Genomic DNA, 18,622 nt, shown 5'->3' with positions numbered 1-18,622 from the left:
CTGCAGTATAAAATGTTGTGTTCCTATCTCTGTTATAATAACTTGTTTGCATATGTAATCTTTTCCCATTTTAATGTGCCTATGCAAAAAGGAACAATGCCATTTGGCATTATTGGTGCATATGGGAGTCAAGATATCAAGACCAACAATCCCCATAACCTTTTTCTTACATGGCCTCTAAACAAAGATTTGTCTACCAGAATTACATACTAAATGGATACCGAGGATGGGGGAAATAGCCACTACATGAGAAGATATTCAATCATAGTTATGCCTATTAAAGGAATGTAACTAAGAGATATTCAAATGAGATTTCTATGTCCTTTCTAAGTCTTTTGAAATAGGCAGGGAAGGGGTAAGATCCAGAACCCAGCTTCAGCCTATGGGTTCATTATGAGGAGTCTAGGGAAGATGGCTCCTAGCAGTCACATATCAGGGAGTATCCTCAGAGAACTTAGATAACACTGCAGTTCTTCTGCCCTCCTGTTCCTTTCTAGCTGGAAGCTAGTGGGTGGAAGATACCACATAGGCTGCGGCGATGTACTTCTTGCCATTTCCATAGGTGGTCTTATCCCAGGTGTAAGTCTGGATAGCCAAGGGATATCCACCCAGGTTCAGCTTGCACCTGTGGAGAAAGATGGCCAAGTTGTTAGGGTCCTCCACTTCACTCCACCTCTGTCCTGCAAGGGGCAGCCCAGGCCGTGCATAATGGCTCCACACTTTGAACCCATGGCACTCCAAGAGAGCTGCCACAGCCCTGCTTCCCATTCTGTGTGTGCAGGAGCCCTTTGAAAACATTATTAGGTTTCATTTGGAGGTGGGGTGGGGGCAGAGAGCCAAACCCAGCAATGCTCAAAGTTTACTCCTGGTTCTTCACTCAGGGAGCACTCCTGGTGGGAGTCTTGTGTTGCCAGGGATTGAGCTCAGGTCAGCTACATGCAAAGCAAGGCATAGACAATATACTATCTCGTTGACATCCCCAAAAATTCTAATCATCTATTTTCCATGGTTTTGTTTTATTTTTTGAAGGGGCCACAACTGGTAATGCTCAAGGGTTAATCCTGGCTCTGTACTCGGGAATCACTCCAGGCAGTGCTTGCAGAACCACATGGGATGTCTGGGATTAAACCCTAATTGGCAGTGTGTGAGGCAAGTGCCTACCTACTGTGCTATCTCCCACTCCCCCATCTTCTTTTTTTTAATGAATCTTTAATTGAATCACTTTGAGATACATAATTGCAAACTTGTTCAAAATCCACTGAATAAGAGAAACTATTAACCCAATACCCATCAGACAAGGGGCTAATATCCAAAATATACAAGGCACTGACAGAACTTTACAAGAATAAAAAGTCTAACCCCATCAAAAAATAAGGAGAACAAATGAATATGTATTTCTCAAAGAAGAAATACAAATGGCCAAAAGACACATGAAAAAATGCTTCACATCACTAATTATCTGGGAGAGGCAAATCAAAACAACAATGAGGTACCATCTCACACTACAGAGACTGGCACATATCACAAAGAACAAGAACAATCAGTGCTGGCAGGGATGTGGAGAGAAATGAACTCTGATTCTCTGCTGGTGGGAATGCTATCTAGAAAAGCCTTTATGAAAAACAATATGGAGGGTCCAGGAAGGTGGCGCTAGAGGTAAGGTGTCTACCTTACAAACGCTAGCGTAGGACGGACCACGGTTTGATCCCCTGGCGTCCCATATGGTCCCCCCAAGCCAGGGGAGATTTCTGAGCACATAGCCAGGAGTAACCCCTGAGTGTCAAACGGGTGTGGCCCAAAAACCAAAAAGAAAAAAAAAAGAAAAACAATATGGAGATTCCTCAAAAAACTGGAAATTGAGCTCCCATATGATCCAACTATACCACTCCTAAGGATATATCCTAGGAACACAAAGATACAATTCAAAAATCTCTTCCTCATACCTATATTCATTGCAGCACTATATACAATAGCCAGACCCTGGAAACAACCAAGATGCCCTTCAACAGATGAATGGCTAAAGAAACTATGATACATATACAAAATGGAATATTATGCAGCCGTCAGGAGAGAAGTCATGAAATTTTCCTATACATGGATATACATGGAAGCTATTATGCTGAGTGAAATAACTCAGAGGGAGAGAGATAGACACAGAATGGTCTCACTCATCTATAGGTTTTAAAAAAATTAAAGACATTATTGTAATAATCCAAGCAACAATAGAATTAAGAGCCAGAAGAACTCGCTCACAATATGAAGCTCTTCACAAAGAGTGGTGAATGCTATTAGGGAAATAACTACACTAACAACTAATATGACAATGTTAATGAGTGAGAAAAGTAGAATGCCTGTCTCGAATACAGGCAAGGGTGGGGGAAAAGGGTGGGGGGCATTGGTGGTGGGAAGGTTGCACTGGTGCAGGGGAGTGTTCTGTTTATGACTGAAACCCAACTACAATCATACTTTAATTATGGTGCTTAAGTAAAGATTTTATAAAAAATAAAGAAAGAAAGAACACATTAAAATAAAAAAGTTGTTCATGATCGAGTTTCAGACATACAACTATCTTCTATTTTCCTCAGAAACACATTTCCTCTTTATCAGAGTGAGATTCTAAAATCCCAGATACAAGGTCAAAGAGAGTATAGAGAATTAAGCACTTGCCTTGGACATGCCAATCTGGGTTTGATCCTTGGCATTCCGAATGGTTCCCTGATCACTACCAGGAGAGATCTGTTAGCACTACTAGGTATGACACCCAAAATCTTGCACATGCCCTACATGAATTTTATCCCTGGTATCCCATATGGTCGCCTAAGCATCAACAAAGTAATACCTGCATGCAGGTCTCGGACTAACCTCTATTCCAGTAGTAGCCCCTCAAAAAAAAAAAAAAAAAATCCCAGATTCTAGGAGGGTCATGGCCACTTGGTGATGGTAGGAAGTACTAACTTTGTACATCAGTGCCCCAGAGTTTAACCATCTTACCAGCTAAATATCAAAGTAATAAATATTGTAAAATAAAAATATGGGGCCAGAATGACACAAGGGATAAGATACTTGCCTTGCATGTGACAACCCCTATTCCATCCCCATTACCACATATGGTCCCTCAAGTACTGCCAAAGATAATCCCTTCCTGAGTACAGAGCCAGGAGTTAGCCCCAAACATAGGTGAATGTTGCCCAAAATCAAAAACAAAATTTTAATAAATAAGCCATAGAAATACTAAATTTGTTTCAATTTTAGACATCCTCACAAATAGTCTAAAAAAATGACTATTTCTAACTTCACTTGCAGCCAAAGGTAAGGTCAGGGGAGGAATGAAATGCATTAGGGATATGTTATATTCCAAAATATATGATTCAGGGCCCGGAGAGATAGCACAGCGGCCGATCTAGGACCAAAGGTGGTTGGTTTGAATCCCGGTGTCCCATATGGTCCCCCGTACCTGCCAGGAGCTATTTCTGAGCAGATAGCCACGAGTAACCCCTGAGTGCCGCCGGTGTGGCCCAAAAACAAAACAAACAAACAAACAAACAATATATATATATAATTTTCAGACACAAAAGAGAAAAGAGCTGGAAGTTCCAGCTCACCTCAGGAAGCTCACCACAAAGAGTGATGAGTTTAGTTAGAGAAATAACTACATTTTGAACTGTCCTAATAATGAGAATGTATGAGGGAAATGGAGAGCCTGTTTAGAGTACAGGCGGGGGTCGGGTGGGGAGGAGGGAGACTTGGGACATTGGTGATGGGAATGTTGCACTGGTGATGGGTGGTGTTCTTTACATGACTGAAACCCAAACACAATCATGTATGTAATCAAGGTGTTTAAATAAAAAAAAATATATATATATATATATGATTCAGATGCTATGTTAACAAAATATGAACTACCTTATAACAAATTTGTTTGTACATTTACCTATGCATATTTGTATTAAATTTCTATAAAGAGTCAAATGACTGAAAAAGTCCTCATTTTAAGCAAAGTTAAATACAAAATAAAAAATAGAGGCCAGATAGCACAGTAGTGTGTGTGCCTTGCTGACCTGGGTTTGATCCCCAGCACCCAAATGGTACTTTGAGCGTGCTAGGAGTAATTTCTGAGTGCTGAGTCAATCACCCCTAAGTATTGCCAGCTGTGCCCCAAAACAGACTCTCTCCCCACAAAATAAAATAAAATAAAGAAAAACCCAGATTCTAGATCCTCTAGCTATGGAATATCTGCTCAGAAGTTCTAGCATCCACCATCCTCAAACATCCTCAACCATGAGGCCCCATGCTTGCAAAGTGTACTCACTGGAGCTCTAGGGTTTCCCTAAGCAGGGGCCAAAGAGAGAGGCTTGGGGCTTCTCCAAGGTCAACAGCGTCTTTAACTTTCACATATTGTGGTTCTGCCCAGCACTACTTGGGAGAGCGGGGAGCCAGTTAGTTTTGCTGCAGAAATGAAGTTTGACTACCAGAAATGAGTCACTGCATGTTTCCCACTAAAAATGCTGCCATCTAACAGGTGATTTTTCTAAGCCCTTAGAGAGAAAGAATCTCCCTCAAGAGGCACAATTGGGGGCCAGAATGATAGCACAGTGTTAGGGCATTTGCCTTACAGAGCCAACCCAGGATGGACCCCGGTTCGATTCCCAGCATCCCACATGGTCCCCAGAACCTGCCAGAGTAATTTCTGAGTGATGAGCCAAGAATAACCCCTGAGCACTGCCAAGTGTGAATTAAAAAACAAAAAGAGAGGGCCCGGAGAGATAGCACAGTGGTGTTTGCCTTGCAAGCAGCCAATCCAGGACCTAAGGTGGTTGGTTCAAATCCCGGTGTCCCATATGGTCCCCCGTGCCTCCCAGGAGCTATTTCTGAGCAGACAGCCAGGAGTAACCCCTGAGCATCACCGGGTGTGGCCCAAAAACCAAAAAAAAAAAAAAAAAAAAAGAGAAAAATTAAAATATTAGGCAGAATCGAGATCTCCTGGCTGTTTGGGCTGGCTTGTCCACGGTTCCAGGTACTCCCCAGGCCCTGGATACCTGATACTTACTTTCTGTCTGGCTGGATAATGAAGCACAGGGTGTAGAGGGCAAACTCAAACTCAGGGCTGCTGCCAATGAAAGCTGAGCACTCTTCCTTATGGTAGCCTTCCCAATTGAAATGCATTGTCAACACTTCAGGGTAGGAATTCCACTGCAGAGAAAAGTGGCAAAGAGGTGAGGAGTGATGAGGTGCCCCAGGCTGGAGTGGATTGAGGAGGAATGAATGGGAAGGATTAGTTAGAATTTGTTGAGGGCTAATCAGGATTTAGGTGAAGTTTCTGGGAAAGCTAGATTCGATTCTTTATTTTATTGGGCTTTTGTTTGTTTGTTTTATTTTGTCTTGATTTTTTTGTGCTAAACATCAGACCCAGGTTCTCGCACATGCAAGGCAAAAGCTTTACTGCTAAATTGATATCTCCTGTCCTGCAGATTTGTTTGAAATGGACAGAGAAAATGGTTCACCCTGCTAAGATATCTGGTCTCTTTGCTTCTGCACGCCTGAAATTCTAGAAGTTTCGCTGTTTGCAAGAGAATGTCAGATCCCTTGATGGTCCCTTGGTGGAACCTGCTCAGCCCAAGAAGTCATAGTCACTCCCTGCTTGGCTGCTCCTGAGCATCAGGGTGAAAGGCAATTTTGGTGTCTGGAATGCAGAACAGAACAGCAGGAAAGTAGCTGCTATCGGGGGGTCACACTCAGTACTCACTGGCCCGTCATAGATGTGCCTGTATTGGTGAATCTGGCCGTCTTTTTCTTGCAAGTAGAGGCGAATCCAGTTATGGAAGCCGGTGACTCTGCCATGTCTGATTTCACCTATGGGGAAAAATCCAGGCTGAGGAGCTGGCTTTCCTTTCCATGCTAAGATTGATTCCCTTCTCCTGTCTCTGGATCCTAGAATGTCCATGTTGCCCATGACGTCCTAGAATGCCTTCCATGCACTTCAACCCTGCTTTTTAGTTTTGTTTTGTACCACATCCAGCTGTGCTCAGAGCTTATTTATGGTTCTGCACTCAAAGATCACGCTCAGTGAGCTTGGCTTGGCTTCCATAGAAAGTCCTGGCAATCAAACCTGGGTCAGCCACATGCAATGCAGATGCCCCACCTACTGCACTATCTCTCCAGCCTCTTTTTTTTTTTTTTTTTTTTTTGGTTTTTGGTCATATTCAACAGCACTGCTCAGGGGTTACTCCTGGCTCTACACTCAGAAATCTCTCCTAGTAGGCTCAGGGAACAATATGGGATGCTGGGATTCGAACCACCACCCTTCTGCATGCAAGGCAAATGCCCTACTTTCATGCTATCTCTCCGGCTCCTCTCCAGCCTTTTAAGCTTGCTTTTTTCACTGGAGGCCTTAGGAGAGTTTCTTTCCTCCCACTAACCAAGGTCGGGGAATACTTGTCAGCCTTTTATTTATTTATATTTATTTATTTATTTATTTATTTATTTTGGTTTTGGCCCACAACCTGCTGACAATCAGGGGTTACTCCTGGCTCTGTGCTCAGAAATCACTCCTAGAAGTTATTGGGGACTATATGGATGCCAGGGACTAAACCAGGATTTGTCAAATGCCCTATCTGCTTTGCTATGCTCCAGCCCCAACTGTCAGTCTTTTTTATTTTTTTTCCCAAAAATAAGTCTGACTTGGTGGGAAATTTTTAGGTAAACCAAGGGGGAAAAGACCATGGTCCTTTTGGGAGATAACTGATGATGCTCTGAAAGCAGAGCACCATTCAGAGGTAGGCCCTTGTCTCTAAAATCATTTTCCTTGCCCTGGGTACCCCAGCATCTGAGCTTTCTCCTGTTTAGATACTCCAGAAAACACAAAAAGTGGCTGCTCCAGCCCTCTCCCTAATCTCTAATGAGGTTTCTTATTTCATCTATGGCCAGGTCCAGCTGTTCCCTTCTCTTCATCCCTCTAGTTCTTTCTTCCCGACAGAGGAACCTCACCTGAGAAAACGTGCTCAAAGCCACTTGAGTCCTTGACTCCAAGGTCTCTTGAATAGAGCCCAAACCACATGTTCTTCAAGTCTTTGACAAACTCTTCTCTTGAATTGTAGAAGTCTGTGGGGAGTAACACAAAGGACTTAGGAGATAATAAGATAGCACCTGATCGGATCCTGGGAATCAAGGACAAGCCCCTGCTCCGGCACCCTGAAACAATAAAAATGATAACTAGCCTCAGGTCATACCAGTAACAAGATGCAGAGCTTAAAGACAAGCCACGTCTCTCAACTCTTGACTAAAAGCCTCTTGTGAGCTGGACAGAGACAGCTGCCTGGATGTCATGAGTTCTGAGCTAGAACGTGTAGAACTCGGGCAGAGAAAAATGTGAAGAAAAGCTTGCCCTCAGCTTGAGACCCAGAGTTCCAGTCCTGACTTTGATTGAAACTTCTCTTATCATTTTTTGTTATTGTTTAGGGGCCACGTCCAACTGTGCTCAGGACTTACTCCTGACTCTGCGCTTAGGGATCACTCCTGGCAGTGCTCAGGGGTCCATATGGAGTGCTGTAGGTTGAATCCAGTCAGCCCCAAGAAAGGCATATGCTCTGCCCACTCTACTATCTCTCAGGCCCCTTACCCAGTGATTTTGTTTGTTTCAGGGTCATACTCAGCACCACACAGGGGTTACTTCTGGTTCTGTGCTCAGAGATTACTCCTGACGGCTCAGAAGACCATACAGAATGCTGGAGATCAAACCTGGGCAGGCTGCATGCAAGACAATGCCCTATCCACTAGACTACTGCTCCAGCCCCTTTCCTGGTGATTTGAAACTTGTCACTTAGCCCCCACCCACCCTCTGTCTCCCACAGGAAAATCTGCAGGCCTTCAGGCTAACAGAATGCCTGTGCACATGAGAAAGCATCAGGGGACAGTGCGGGACTGTGACACATGCCCAGCAGGCCTGCCCTGAAAAGAGCCAGGGTAGAGGCCTTTCTTCAGTTCAAGAAAGAATTCAAGGACACAAACCAACACAGCCCTTGCCAACAAGTCCTGCAGCCCAAACCTTTTTTGGACTGATTTGTGTGCATCTCACTGGAGCCACTCCAACTAGAACCCTACCAGGTAGAACTTCCCTCTCTCAACCTCTGCTGCGTTTTGTTACTGCTTCCCCACCCAACATGTGGAGTAGCTGGCTCCTTCCTGCCCCTCAAGTGAGGGCCGAAGGAGTCCAACCAGGGACCCTTCCTGCCTGGAAAAGTGGTGCTGATTCAGACCCAGGAGAGTCTGGGGTAGAATGGTAACTCCCACACCACAGAGAACCCTGAAGATCAAAATGGCAAGTCAGGCAAATGAGGCAGCTGAGAGTAAGTCGAACTAGACTGAACTGCTCAGCTCCTCAGGGGGCCATGTCTTTCCTGACTCTTCTCAGATGGACACTGGCTTCTGCCTCTTTCTCACCTACTTTCTGAACCTCCCACTGTGTGGAGCCCCTGGGCATCTAGGTGTCCCAGACACAGACATGAGTTGTCAGCACTTCCCGTGAGGCCTGGAGAGGGCTCACTCACTCTTTCGATGGAGGAACCCATAGAGTTCCTTCATGACATTCGTCTTCATGACCTCCTCAAGGAAGGTATCCTGCTCAGCAAACTGCTGGGTGCTGAAATCTTCCCTCTGGCCTGTCCTCGGATGGTAGTTGTCAAGGAGATTGATGAAGGCTGCGTAGGTTGGCTTGGAGAGCAGCTTCTCGTTGACATAGGTGAAGAGCCTGAGGGGTAGAGGGAGACTCACTGAGAGGCTAGAACATGGATTCTGGACAGCCAGGGGGAGACCCAGGAAGTTGGCTACAGGAAAGAGCAGGCACTTCAGAGCCTCTTGAAGAGGTCACTATTTTCTCTCTCTTCAGCTCTGGAAAGGGCTGTTCTAGTCACAACCTGACCAGCCACAGAAACTTCCTAATTATAGACCTTCCATCCCTCAAGATGGCTCTGGAGGGGCCAGAGCTATAGCCCAGCTGGTAGGGTGCTTCTTTGCACATGGCTGGCCCAGGGCTTTTTGTTTGTTTTGGTTTTGGTTTTTGGGTAACACCTGGCAGTGCTCAGGGGTTTACTCCTGGCTCTGTGCTCAGAAGTCACTCCAGGCAGGCTCAGGGGACCATATGGGATTCCGGGGTTAGACCCAGGGTCTGTGCTGTGTTGGCCGCATGCAAGGCAAACACCTTACAACTCTGCTATAGCTCTGGTCCCTAACCCAGGTTTGATCCATGGCACCACATATAATTTCCCTGAGTAAAGAACCAGGAGTAACCCCTGAGCGTTAACAGGTGTGGCCCCAAAACAAAAACACGAAATATTACTCTGAAGATGTTCTTTCTTTTTTCTTGTCTTTATTCTGATTTGAGGAGAAAATAGTTAAGTCCTGAAAAGAAGCTGAACTGGAGAGGAAGCATAGATAGAGGAAGAAATGAGGGGAACTCACGGCTCTGCAGTCCTCTGGTTCCCAGCCTTCGTGTTCTGTCTGTTGAGAACTATGTCTTGCTTCTGCGCTCTGTTGGTGTCTGCAGCATAGATCTTCTCCCAGATGCTCTGCAGCTCCTTCTCGGTTACAGCATCACTGCTGTGGGAGAAACCCTCTGGGAGGAACCAGGGGACAGACGAAGTCAGCCAGAAAGGTCTGTGCATGGACCCCCTGGGCACCTTCTAGAAGCCAACAGTGAGGGAGAAGGGCTGTCCTGAGATACTAGCAGCTGAAGTAGTTTGGAGGGAGATAACTCAGAACCCAGAGCTGAAGGACATTTAAAACCAGCCCTTGGCCTCACCCACAGAATGTCCATCCTGACCCTTTTCCTATAGGAAAATAGCATGTACCCTGACCGGTATGTTGAAACAAACTGGGAAGGTCCAGAGTGATAGTACAAGGCGCTTGCCTTGCACATGGCTGACTCTGGTTTGATCCACATCATGGAATATGGTCCCCCAAGCCTGCCAGGAGTGATTTTTGAGCACAGAGCTAAGAGTAACCCCTGAACGCCAGCAGGTGCGAACCAAACCAAAAACAAAAATTCAGACTGATAGATACACACACACACACACACACACACATACTACTGAGACACATACACACACACTACTGAGACCTTGTAGATACACACACACACACTACTGAGACTTTGTAGTCCAGCAGACCTCTAGAGGGAGCTGCCGAGAGAGAGAGAGAGAGAGAGAGAGAGAGAGAGAGAGAGAGAGAGAGAGAGAGAGAGAGAGAGAGAGAGAGAGAGAGACAGGAGAGAGGAGAGAGAGACAGGAGAGAGGAGAGAGGAGAGAGAGGGGAGAGAGAGAGGAGAGAGGAGAGAGAGAGGAGAGAGAGAGGGGAGAGAAAGAGGAGAGAGAGGGGAGAGAGAGAGGAGAGAGGAGAGAGAGAGAGGAGAGAGAGGAGAGAGAGGGGAGAGAAAGAGGAGAGAGAGAGGAGAGGAGAGAGAGAGAGAGAGAGAGAGAGAGAGACCCTTCCTCTTCCCAGTCCCACCCACCAAAGATCTCCAGTTAAGGAGAACAAACAGGCTGACCAGTAAACACCCTATTTGGCACACACACACACACACACACACACACACACACCCCCTTCCTCTTCCCAGTCCCACAGTAAACACCCTATTTGACACACACACACACACACACACACACCCTTCCTCTTCCCAGTCCCACAGTAAACACCCTATTTGACACACACACACACACACACACACACACACACACACACACACACACACCTTCCTCTTCCCAGTCCCACAGTAAACACCCTATTTGGCCAGGATGTCCTTTCTGCAGCTGAACTTCCTTCTCTGGCCTGTAGTTTTTATAATCTTCCCACTCAAAAAATAAAATCTCTTTCACTTCCTCCAGGCCTCACATTCTTTCCTGCTTCCCCCAACCCCATCCCCAACAACAAGGCTGTTTTTGTCCTTTCTGCAGCTGAACTTCCTTCTCTGGCCTGTAGTTTTTTCTGCAGCTGAACTTCCTTCTCTGGCCTGTAGTTTTTTCTGCAGCTGAACTTCTTTCTCTGGCCTGTAGTTTTTATAATCTTCCCACTCAAAAAATAAAATCTCTTCCACTTCCTTCAGGCCTCACATTCTTTCCTGCTTCCCCCAACCCCACCCCCAACAACAAGGCTGTCTGAGGCCCCTGACTCTTTTCCACCCACGGAGCACGCCTTTACCACCTCCAGATTCTGACTTTGGGGTTCTGTTCTGGCTTGGGCCTGGGCCTGGGCCTTGGTCATAGGCATGGCTTGCACCCTCCTTGTCCCTCTCTGGTACCTCCTGTACCAAGAAGACCTCACTTGGAGGAGAAACACTCACTGCTCAGCTTGGTTTTCTCCAACTCTTCCTCCGGATCCAGGTATGGCTCTGCCATTTTGGGGTCTTTCCTGTCTGCTGAGTCAGGAGTAAAGAGCAAGAGGAGTAAAGTCAGCCTCTACCTCCAAAGGCTCAGCATTCCCCTTTCCCTCCCCTCCCCTCCCCTCCCTCAGTCCTCCCCTTCCTTTTCTCCTCCCATTTCCTCCTTTTCTTAGCTCCACCCGCCTCAGCGGGGGTGGATTGGGGTGGATTGGGGTGGGGGGGTGGGGGGGTGGGAGGGAGGGAGGCAGGACATGTTCAATTTGTTCAGTGACAAAGGCAAAAGATAGGACTGGAGATAAAGCTCTGGGGCTGCACACAGATTTTGCCTTCAGAAGGCCCAGGTTTGTTTGATTCCTTCTCCCCCTGCCCCCCAGCACTGCCTGATTCACTAATACTGCTGGGAGTGAGCACAGAACTAGGAGTAGCTTCTGAGCAACACTGGGTGTGGCCCAAATCAGCAAAAAAACAAGAAACAAAAACTGGAGCTAGAATATGAACAGCAAACAGGAGCTGGGGAAGGGATGAAAGCAAAAGAAAAAGACAGGTGGTTGAAAACTCACACAAACTGAAAAGAGAGTTCCCTGTGTGATTGTCCTTTCCGACTAGAGCGCTCATCTGGAGATTGGGAAGGGGATGGCGGCAGGAGATGGTCCCTTCTGGACTGAAACTCTAGCTTGGGTTATAACTTTTTTCTCGCAGGGAAGCTGGCAAATGGTTTGGTGTTTGGTGTTCTCTAAATGGCACGACTCTCACGTAGGGGGAATCTTCCTTACCCAAAGAACTTCCTACCAGAGAATAGTGAATTCTTCCCCAGGACTCTACTTCCCCAGGGAGTAGGGACTGCTTCCTGAGATACCAGCTTCTCTTTTTGCTCCACAACACTTGGCACAGGCCACACATTGTCTTTGGGGGAAGATGTGTTCAGCAAAGCACATTCCTATTGCTGTTGCGTTCCCTTACCCTGTGAGCAGAGTGCCCGCATCCTCCGCGCTGGGCCGAGAAGGGTGGACTTGGGTGGGGAAGAGGAGAAAAACAGTTTCTGGGTTCCCTGAACCCTTACACAGGAGAACCGTGTTCCACAGTGAAAGCGTACTATTCCAAAGTGATTCCCGATCTAGTCATGCATTTGCAGGATGGCTCTCCCTTAGTCCATCAGAACCATCATTCAGATGACTCCTTCAACTAGCAAACATCTGGTGACTAATGCTATGTGCTTCGATCCACCAAGTTCTGTATTTAACCACATTTCACTCCAAACAGGCTCTGATGAGCTGGTCAGGAATCTCCACTATCACTGACATTATTTTCTTTTTTTTTAATTATCTTTATTTAAACACCGTGATTACAAATATAATTGTAGTTGTATGATTACAGTCATGTAAAGAACACCTCCCTTCACCAGTGCAGGATTCCCACCACCAATTTCCCAGATCTACCTACTCCCCAACTCACCCACACCTGTACTTGAGACAGGCTTTCTTTTTCCCTCATTCATTCACATTGTTATGATAGTTTTCAGTGTAGTTATTTCTCTAACTGCACTTATCATTCTATGTGGTGAGCTTCATGTCATTAGCTGCACCTACATGGGAGGATGGGGGGAAGTAAGGGTTGGGACTGAGGCAGTAAAATATTAGAAATGAGCTTTGTAGGGCAGTATCAAGGTCCCAATACAAGATGGATATTATGGATATATAGAATATATGCACACAATACTATCAATATGAAAACAAAGAGAAAAAATTTCCACTGACTGTCCCAATATAAACCAGTGCTAGAACAGCCTGCCCTCCTCCCAGAGCGCATTCCCATTAGTGTAGGGAGAGATAGGGGGAAAGCCTGTTGACCCCTATAGAGTCCACCTAGACCGGTGCCCAGGGAAAGACTGAAGTCCAGGGGAGAAAAACCCTATACCTGGCAAGAGCTGGTCTCCAGAATAAAGGACGAAATCGAAAGCCAGATGACTGACATTATTTTCTATTGGAAAGGATTCTGGGATGAAAGGCTCTGAACCAGGGGCCTGAGAGATAGCATAGTGGCAGAGCGCTTGCCTTCCAGGCGGCCAACCCGGGAGGAACCCAGGTCGATTCCTGGCCTCCCATATGGTCCCCCAGCCTTCCAGTTTGAAAGCATGGTCACTGAAGCTATGGTAGGTAGAAAGACCCTGGGTAAGGTGTAAGGCTGAAATGGGCATTACACATTACACATTACAGTCTGTCTACTGAGAAGGAAGACTGGACTGAAATAGAACCTGCTTATCTTACGAAGCCATCTGCTGTGATGAAGAGCTCTGTCTGCCCAAAGGGGACCGATTCAAGCAAATACCCACAGGCCTACTTTCACCCAGAAGGAAACTGGACTCAATTTATACAAATACAGTATCCACAGTAGCAGAAGTTCTGCTGATCAGGACCAGCGATGGAAACCAGGTCAGAGCTTAACCCCGGCTCTCATCAGATCCTATCCCTTTTCTGCTTCCCAGGCCCCTTTTCAAGGACACTGTGGGGCCTGCCTGCTCACTTGGCACCACCAGGTTGATATGTCAAGAGAATAAGACTCCGGTTCAGAGCCTTTTTTTTTCTTTTTGTAGACTTGATTGATTGATTGGTTCTTGGGCCACACCCCGAGACGCTCAGGGCTTACTCCTGGCGTCTGCACTCAGAAATCACCCCTTAGCAAGGCTCTGGGTCCCAAACAAAGATTGTTTATCTGGAACTCTAAAACACTGGAATAAGGGGATTATTCAAAATGATGTTTTCAGATTATCCTTTTTTTTGGGGGGGTGGGAGTCACACCTGGCAGAGCTCAGGGGTTACTCCTGGCTCTGCACTCAGAAATCATCCCTGACAAGCACAAGAGACCATACTTTGAATGTGTGGTAATGCCTTGTTTGAATTTGCTTTTCTCTCATGAAATGTCATGTGAAAAGTTTTTTACATGCTAACTCTTTATCTGCATATTTTTGGTGAGATAACATTTTTAATTTGCTTATTTCAGTTTGAGGGCTATACCTGGTGGTGCTCAGAGCTTACTCCTGACTGTTTAGGGATCATTTCTGGGGAGTGCTCAGGAGATCATGTGGTGCTGGGGGTTGAACCTGATCCGCTGAGTGCAGGGCAAGGACCTTAACCCTTGTACTGTCATCTCTCTCCTTCACTTCACATATAAAGGGTATTTTCTCAGGTAAAAGAATTCTAAATTGTGGGTTTTTTGGTTTCTTCTTAGTACATGGAGGGGGCATAAGAGGATTCTGGGCCATAACAGTAGTCCTCAGGGGCTACTCCTAACGCTGCTCAGAGGTCATTTCTTTGTTTGAGGGAGACCACATACAGTGCTAGGAATCAAACCAACATCTGCCACATGCCTTAGCCCTTGTACTATCTCTCTGTCTCATATAATCGTTTTTCCTTTTTTAAATAAAATATATTTTTAGTTTTTAGTTTTTATTAGCTTGGGGGATTTAGAGAGCATACATGGTGGTGTTCATTGATCATTCTTAATTGCCATCATATTAAGTATAATAGGGGACCATATTCAATATGGAAGGTCACACCTGGATGAATATGAAATCATATGCAATGCATATGACTATTCTCTAATCATACATAGTTTTTCCTTATCTTTGAGTTTTTGTTTTGTTTTGGTTTGGTTTGGTTTTGGTTTTTGGTTCACACCAGGCAGCGCTCAAGAGTTACTCCTGGCTATGCTCTCAGAAATTGCCCCTGGCTTGGGAGACCACATAGGACGCCGGGGATCCAACCGTGGTCCATCCTAGGTTAGTGCGTGCAAGGCAAATGCCCTAGCGCCTGCGCCACCACCCGAGCCCCTCGGGTTTACTCCTAATGGTGCTGAGGTCCCAAATGTGGTGTCAGAGATCAAACCCAGGTCAGCTGCATGCAAGATAAACCCCTCTGCCTGCTGTACTATCTCTCTGGCTCAGCGCCTTTTATAATTAATAATAGTTGTTTTATGGTCTTGGTCTGAATTTTAACATGCCTACCATACTGGTAGCTCTGTCCTTAAATTGCATCTCTCCCCCTTCTAATGATATTATCATTCTTGTTTTTTTGAGAGACAAATGTGTTGTACCAGGTAAAATGAGTTGCCGGAGAGCCAGAGAGACAGTAAGGCACTTGCCTTGCACAAAACTAACCTGGGTTTATTTTTATTTTTATTTTGGTTTTTGGGTCATACCTGGCAGCACTCAGGGGTTACTCCTGGCTATCCACTCAGAAATCGCTCCTGGCTTGGGGGACCAGATGGGATGCCAGGGGATCGAACCGTGGTCCATCCTGGGTCAGTCAAGTGCAAGGCAAAAGCCCTACTGCTGTGCTATTGTTCCGGCCCACCTTTCCATCCTTGAGGCCTGCTTTTTGCCTATGTCCTCTCAATCTAAGAAGAGTTTTAGATTGTTCAGACTATTCAAACTCCTTACAAGCCAAACCAGAAACCTGAAATCTACTTTTTCCACATTGTATGTCTACCAGGAAGAATGTTCTCCCATCTTGGTGAGAGAGGCTTTGTTGAGTCCTTATGGGTTTCACTGAGTTACCACATTCTTCAAGCCATCTGAAAGGACACTAAATACTGAAGCATCACTCATAGCCCTACTGGAGGCAAGACAGGAGGCAGAGGATGGGGCCAGATACAAAAAGGAGACAGATTACAAGTTTTCTTAAATGACTTTCATTAGAAACGTCAGTCCTCTAAACGTGGTTTCAACCAGGGGTCATACACCTCCATTGGACCCTCAAGAAGTTATAAGGGTGGAGCCACAGGTGAAAATCAAGTAAATGGGGCCTACCACAAAGATGACCAACTGACAGGGCAGGGGTGGGGGATCACGGTCAGAAAAAAAGTTGGAAAATGCTTCTCTAACCACGGTTCTGACTCTGGAACAGCATCTGATTCCCAATAGAATTGGGGAAAAATACATAATTGAGGTTGAGAAAGAGGGATCTCGTCTCTAATTTTTTCTCCCAAATTATATACATCATAGCTGTTGGTTAGGCCTTCGTGTGGGTGCCCCTGCCTGCAGGGGACATCAATTAAGATGCGAGTTATTTTTTTCAGCGGGAGCAGGCGCATACACACAGACAAAATAACACACACAGAGACAGACAAAATCAGACACAGAGACAGACAAGAGTGGGAAAAGGATTCTAAATCCAAATCCAAATCTGTTTATTGAAACACAAGGCCCAGCTGATATACCTTTTACAGGTACATTTCTGCAAGTCCACATGTCCACATGTCATAGGGAATAGATACATTGAACAGGCTAGAATACCTAGATAACAGGACCCACTAGTGAGTGGGTCGGAATGTACAGATAATGGGACCTTCAGATAAGTCAGACTCAGTTCCCCAGGGTTAAAATTCTATGCCTTCATTGTCTCTGTGCAAGCCTGAAATGGTTACATTTATTTCTCAGGCCTCCCTGCTGGTTGCAAAGGCCTGCTTTTAGCAAAGTTCTGTGCTTGTCACAAGGGCCTGTTTTTAGCTAAGTTTTCTGCTTGTTACAACCCCCCCCCCACCTTGGGTTAATGTTATTCTTTTTCTTTTTTCTTTTTTTTTATAAATTTATTTAAAGAAAATGTATCATAGTTAACATAACTGACCATAAAACATTTGTTTCAGGATGACAGAAAGCAAAGTAATCAGAAAATATAAAGAAAATAGAAAATCTAAAAAAAGTTAAAAAATTTGGAAAAAAAAATAAAGAGAATTGGAACAAAAAAAGAGAGTTCATTAGCAGTTATATTCGTGAAAATTAGTTTATCACCAATAAAGTTGTTAATATAATAGCAGAAGCTTTAATACGCTTTTTTTTTTTTTTTTAGTTTTTGGGCCACACCCATTTGACGCTCAGGAGTTACTCCTGGCTATGCGCTCAGAAGTCGCTCCTGGCTGGGGGACCATATGGGACGCCGGGGGATCGAACCACGGGTCCGTCCTAGGCTAGCGCTTGCAAGGCAGACACCTTACCTCTAGCGCCACCGCTCTGGCCCCAATACGCTCTTTTATTTATTTTTTTTAAGATGGTAGATACACTAGAAGAAGAAAGATGTATGTGTGGCAGTTGTTGTTTGCATAGATACAGCAAAATATGGGAGAAATTGGAAGGAGAAACCTTTGGCCTAAAAACAGGGAGACCTCACTCCTGAAGAATAAGACCAACTCCAGGCTCCAGGTTGTCCAACCCCTTTGACATTCTCTGTGGTCCCAGTAACAGTTCTTCACCATCACAGTTGTTGCTGTCGGGTTTCTATAGTTATAGATCCTGGTTTCTCTACAGGTCCTATGTTGAAGGCTTCCTGGTATATGGCATCTTCTGCTTGTGTCTCAAGATTAGGTAGCATTGCGGAGAATTCTGCCCTAAAAGCAGACTATTGCTGTTCCTAGATTGTCAGGGTGTTATAAGTACCACCTTTGGAGTAAGTCAGTGCCATGGCTTTAGTGGAGCCTTTCTTGTTAGAGTTCTATTTGTTGTTGTTGTTGTTGTTGTTTTGTTTTGTTTTTGGGCCACACCGGGCAGTGCTCAGGGGTTACTCCTGGCTCTATACTCAGAAATCGCTCTGGCAGGCTCAGGGGACCAAATGGAATGCCAGGACTCAAACCACTGTCCTTCTCCATGCCTTACCTCCATGCTATTTTTCCGGTCCCTTTGTTAGAGTTCTTAACCTGGTGATGGTGTAGGAAACCATGGTTGTTTACACAGATGGTGTCCACAGTTCAGGGGTGAATGGGCAATGTCTGATCAGCTGAAGTCTAAGCCAAGTCACTATGCCAGGTGTTCAGGATGTAAGGTACTACTGCAGTATAAAATGTTGTGTTCCTATCTCTGTTATAAGAACTTGTTTGCATATGTAATCTTTTCCCATTTTAATGTGCCTATGCAAAAAGGAACAATGCCACAAGGTATTATTGTGCATATGGGGGTAGAGATATCAAGACCAACAATCCCCATAACCTTTTTCTTACATGGCCTCTAAACAAAGACTGGTCTACCAGAATTATATACTAAATGGATACCGAGGATGGGGGAAATTGCCATTACAGAGAAGATATTTGATCACAGTTATGCCTTTTAAAGGAATGTAACTAAAGAGATATTCAAAGGAGATTTATATGTTCTTTTTAAGTCTTTTGAAATAGGCAGGGAAGGGGTAAGATCCAGAACCCAACTTCAGCCTATGGGTTCATTATGAAGAGTCTAGGGAAGATGGCTCCTAGCAGTCACATATCAGGGAG

The 18,622-nt window shown here is 45.3% G+C and overlaps 1 protein-coding gene across 1 annotated transcript; it reads right to left on the bottom strand.

Moving 5' to 3' along the window:
• Positions 1-504: 504 nt before the first annotated feature.
• Positions 505-8,949, bottom strand: LOC126022212 (uridylate-specific endoribonuclease-like). The gene is made up of 6 exons (XM_049783051.1): positions 8,943-8,949; positions 8,544-8,819; positions 6,985-7,098; positions 5,744-5,850; positions 5,048-5,190; positions 505-625 (listed from the first exon to the last, which is right to left on the bottom strand). The coding sequence occupies exons 1-6, from the start codon at positions 8,947-8,949 to the stop codon at positions 505-507; spliced, it is 768 nt and encodes a 255-aa protein (XP_049639008.1).
• Between the last annotated feature and the right edge of the window lie 9,673 nt (positions 8,950-18,622).

This window comes from Suncus etruscus, chromosome 11, assembly GCF_024139225.1.
Source record: "Suncus etruscus isolate mSunEtr1 chromosome 11, mSunEtr1.pri.cur, whole genome shotgun sequence".
Lineage (NCBI taxonomy): Eukaryota > Metazoa > Chordata > Mammalia > Eulipotyphla > Soricidae > Suncus > Suncus etruscus.
Note: the sequence above shows the minus strand (reverse complement) of the source record. Positions and strands in the feature narration are given on the sequence as shown.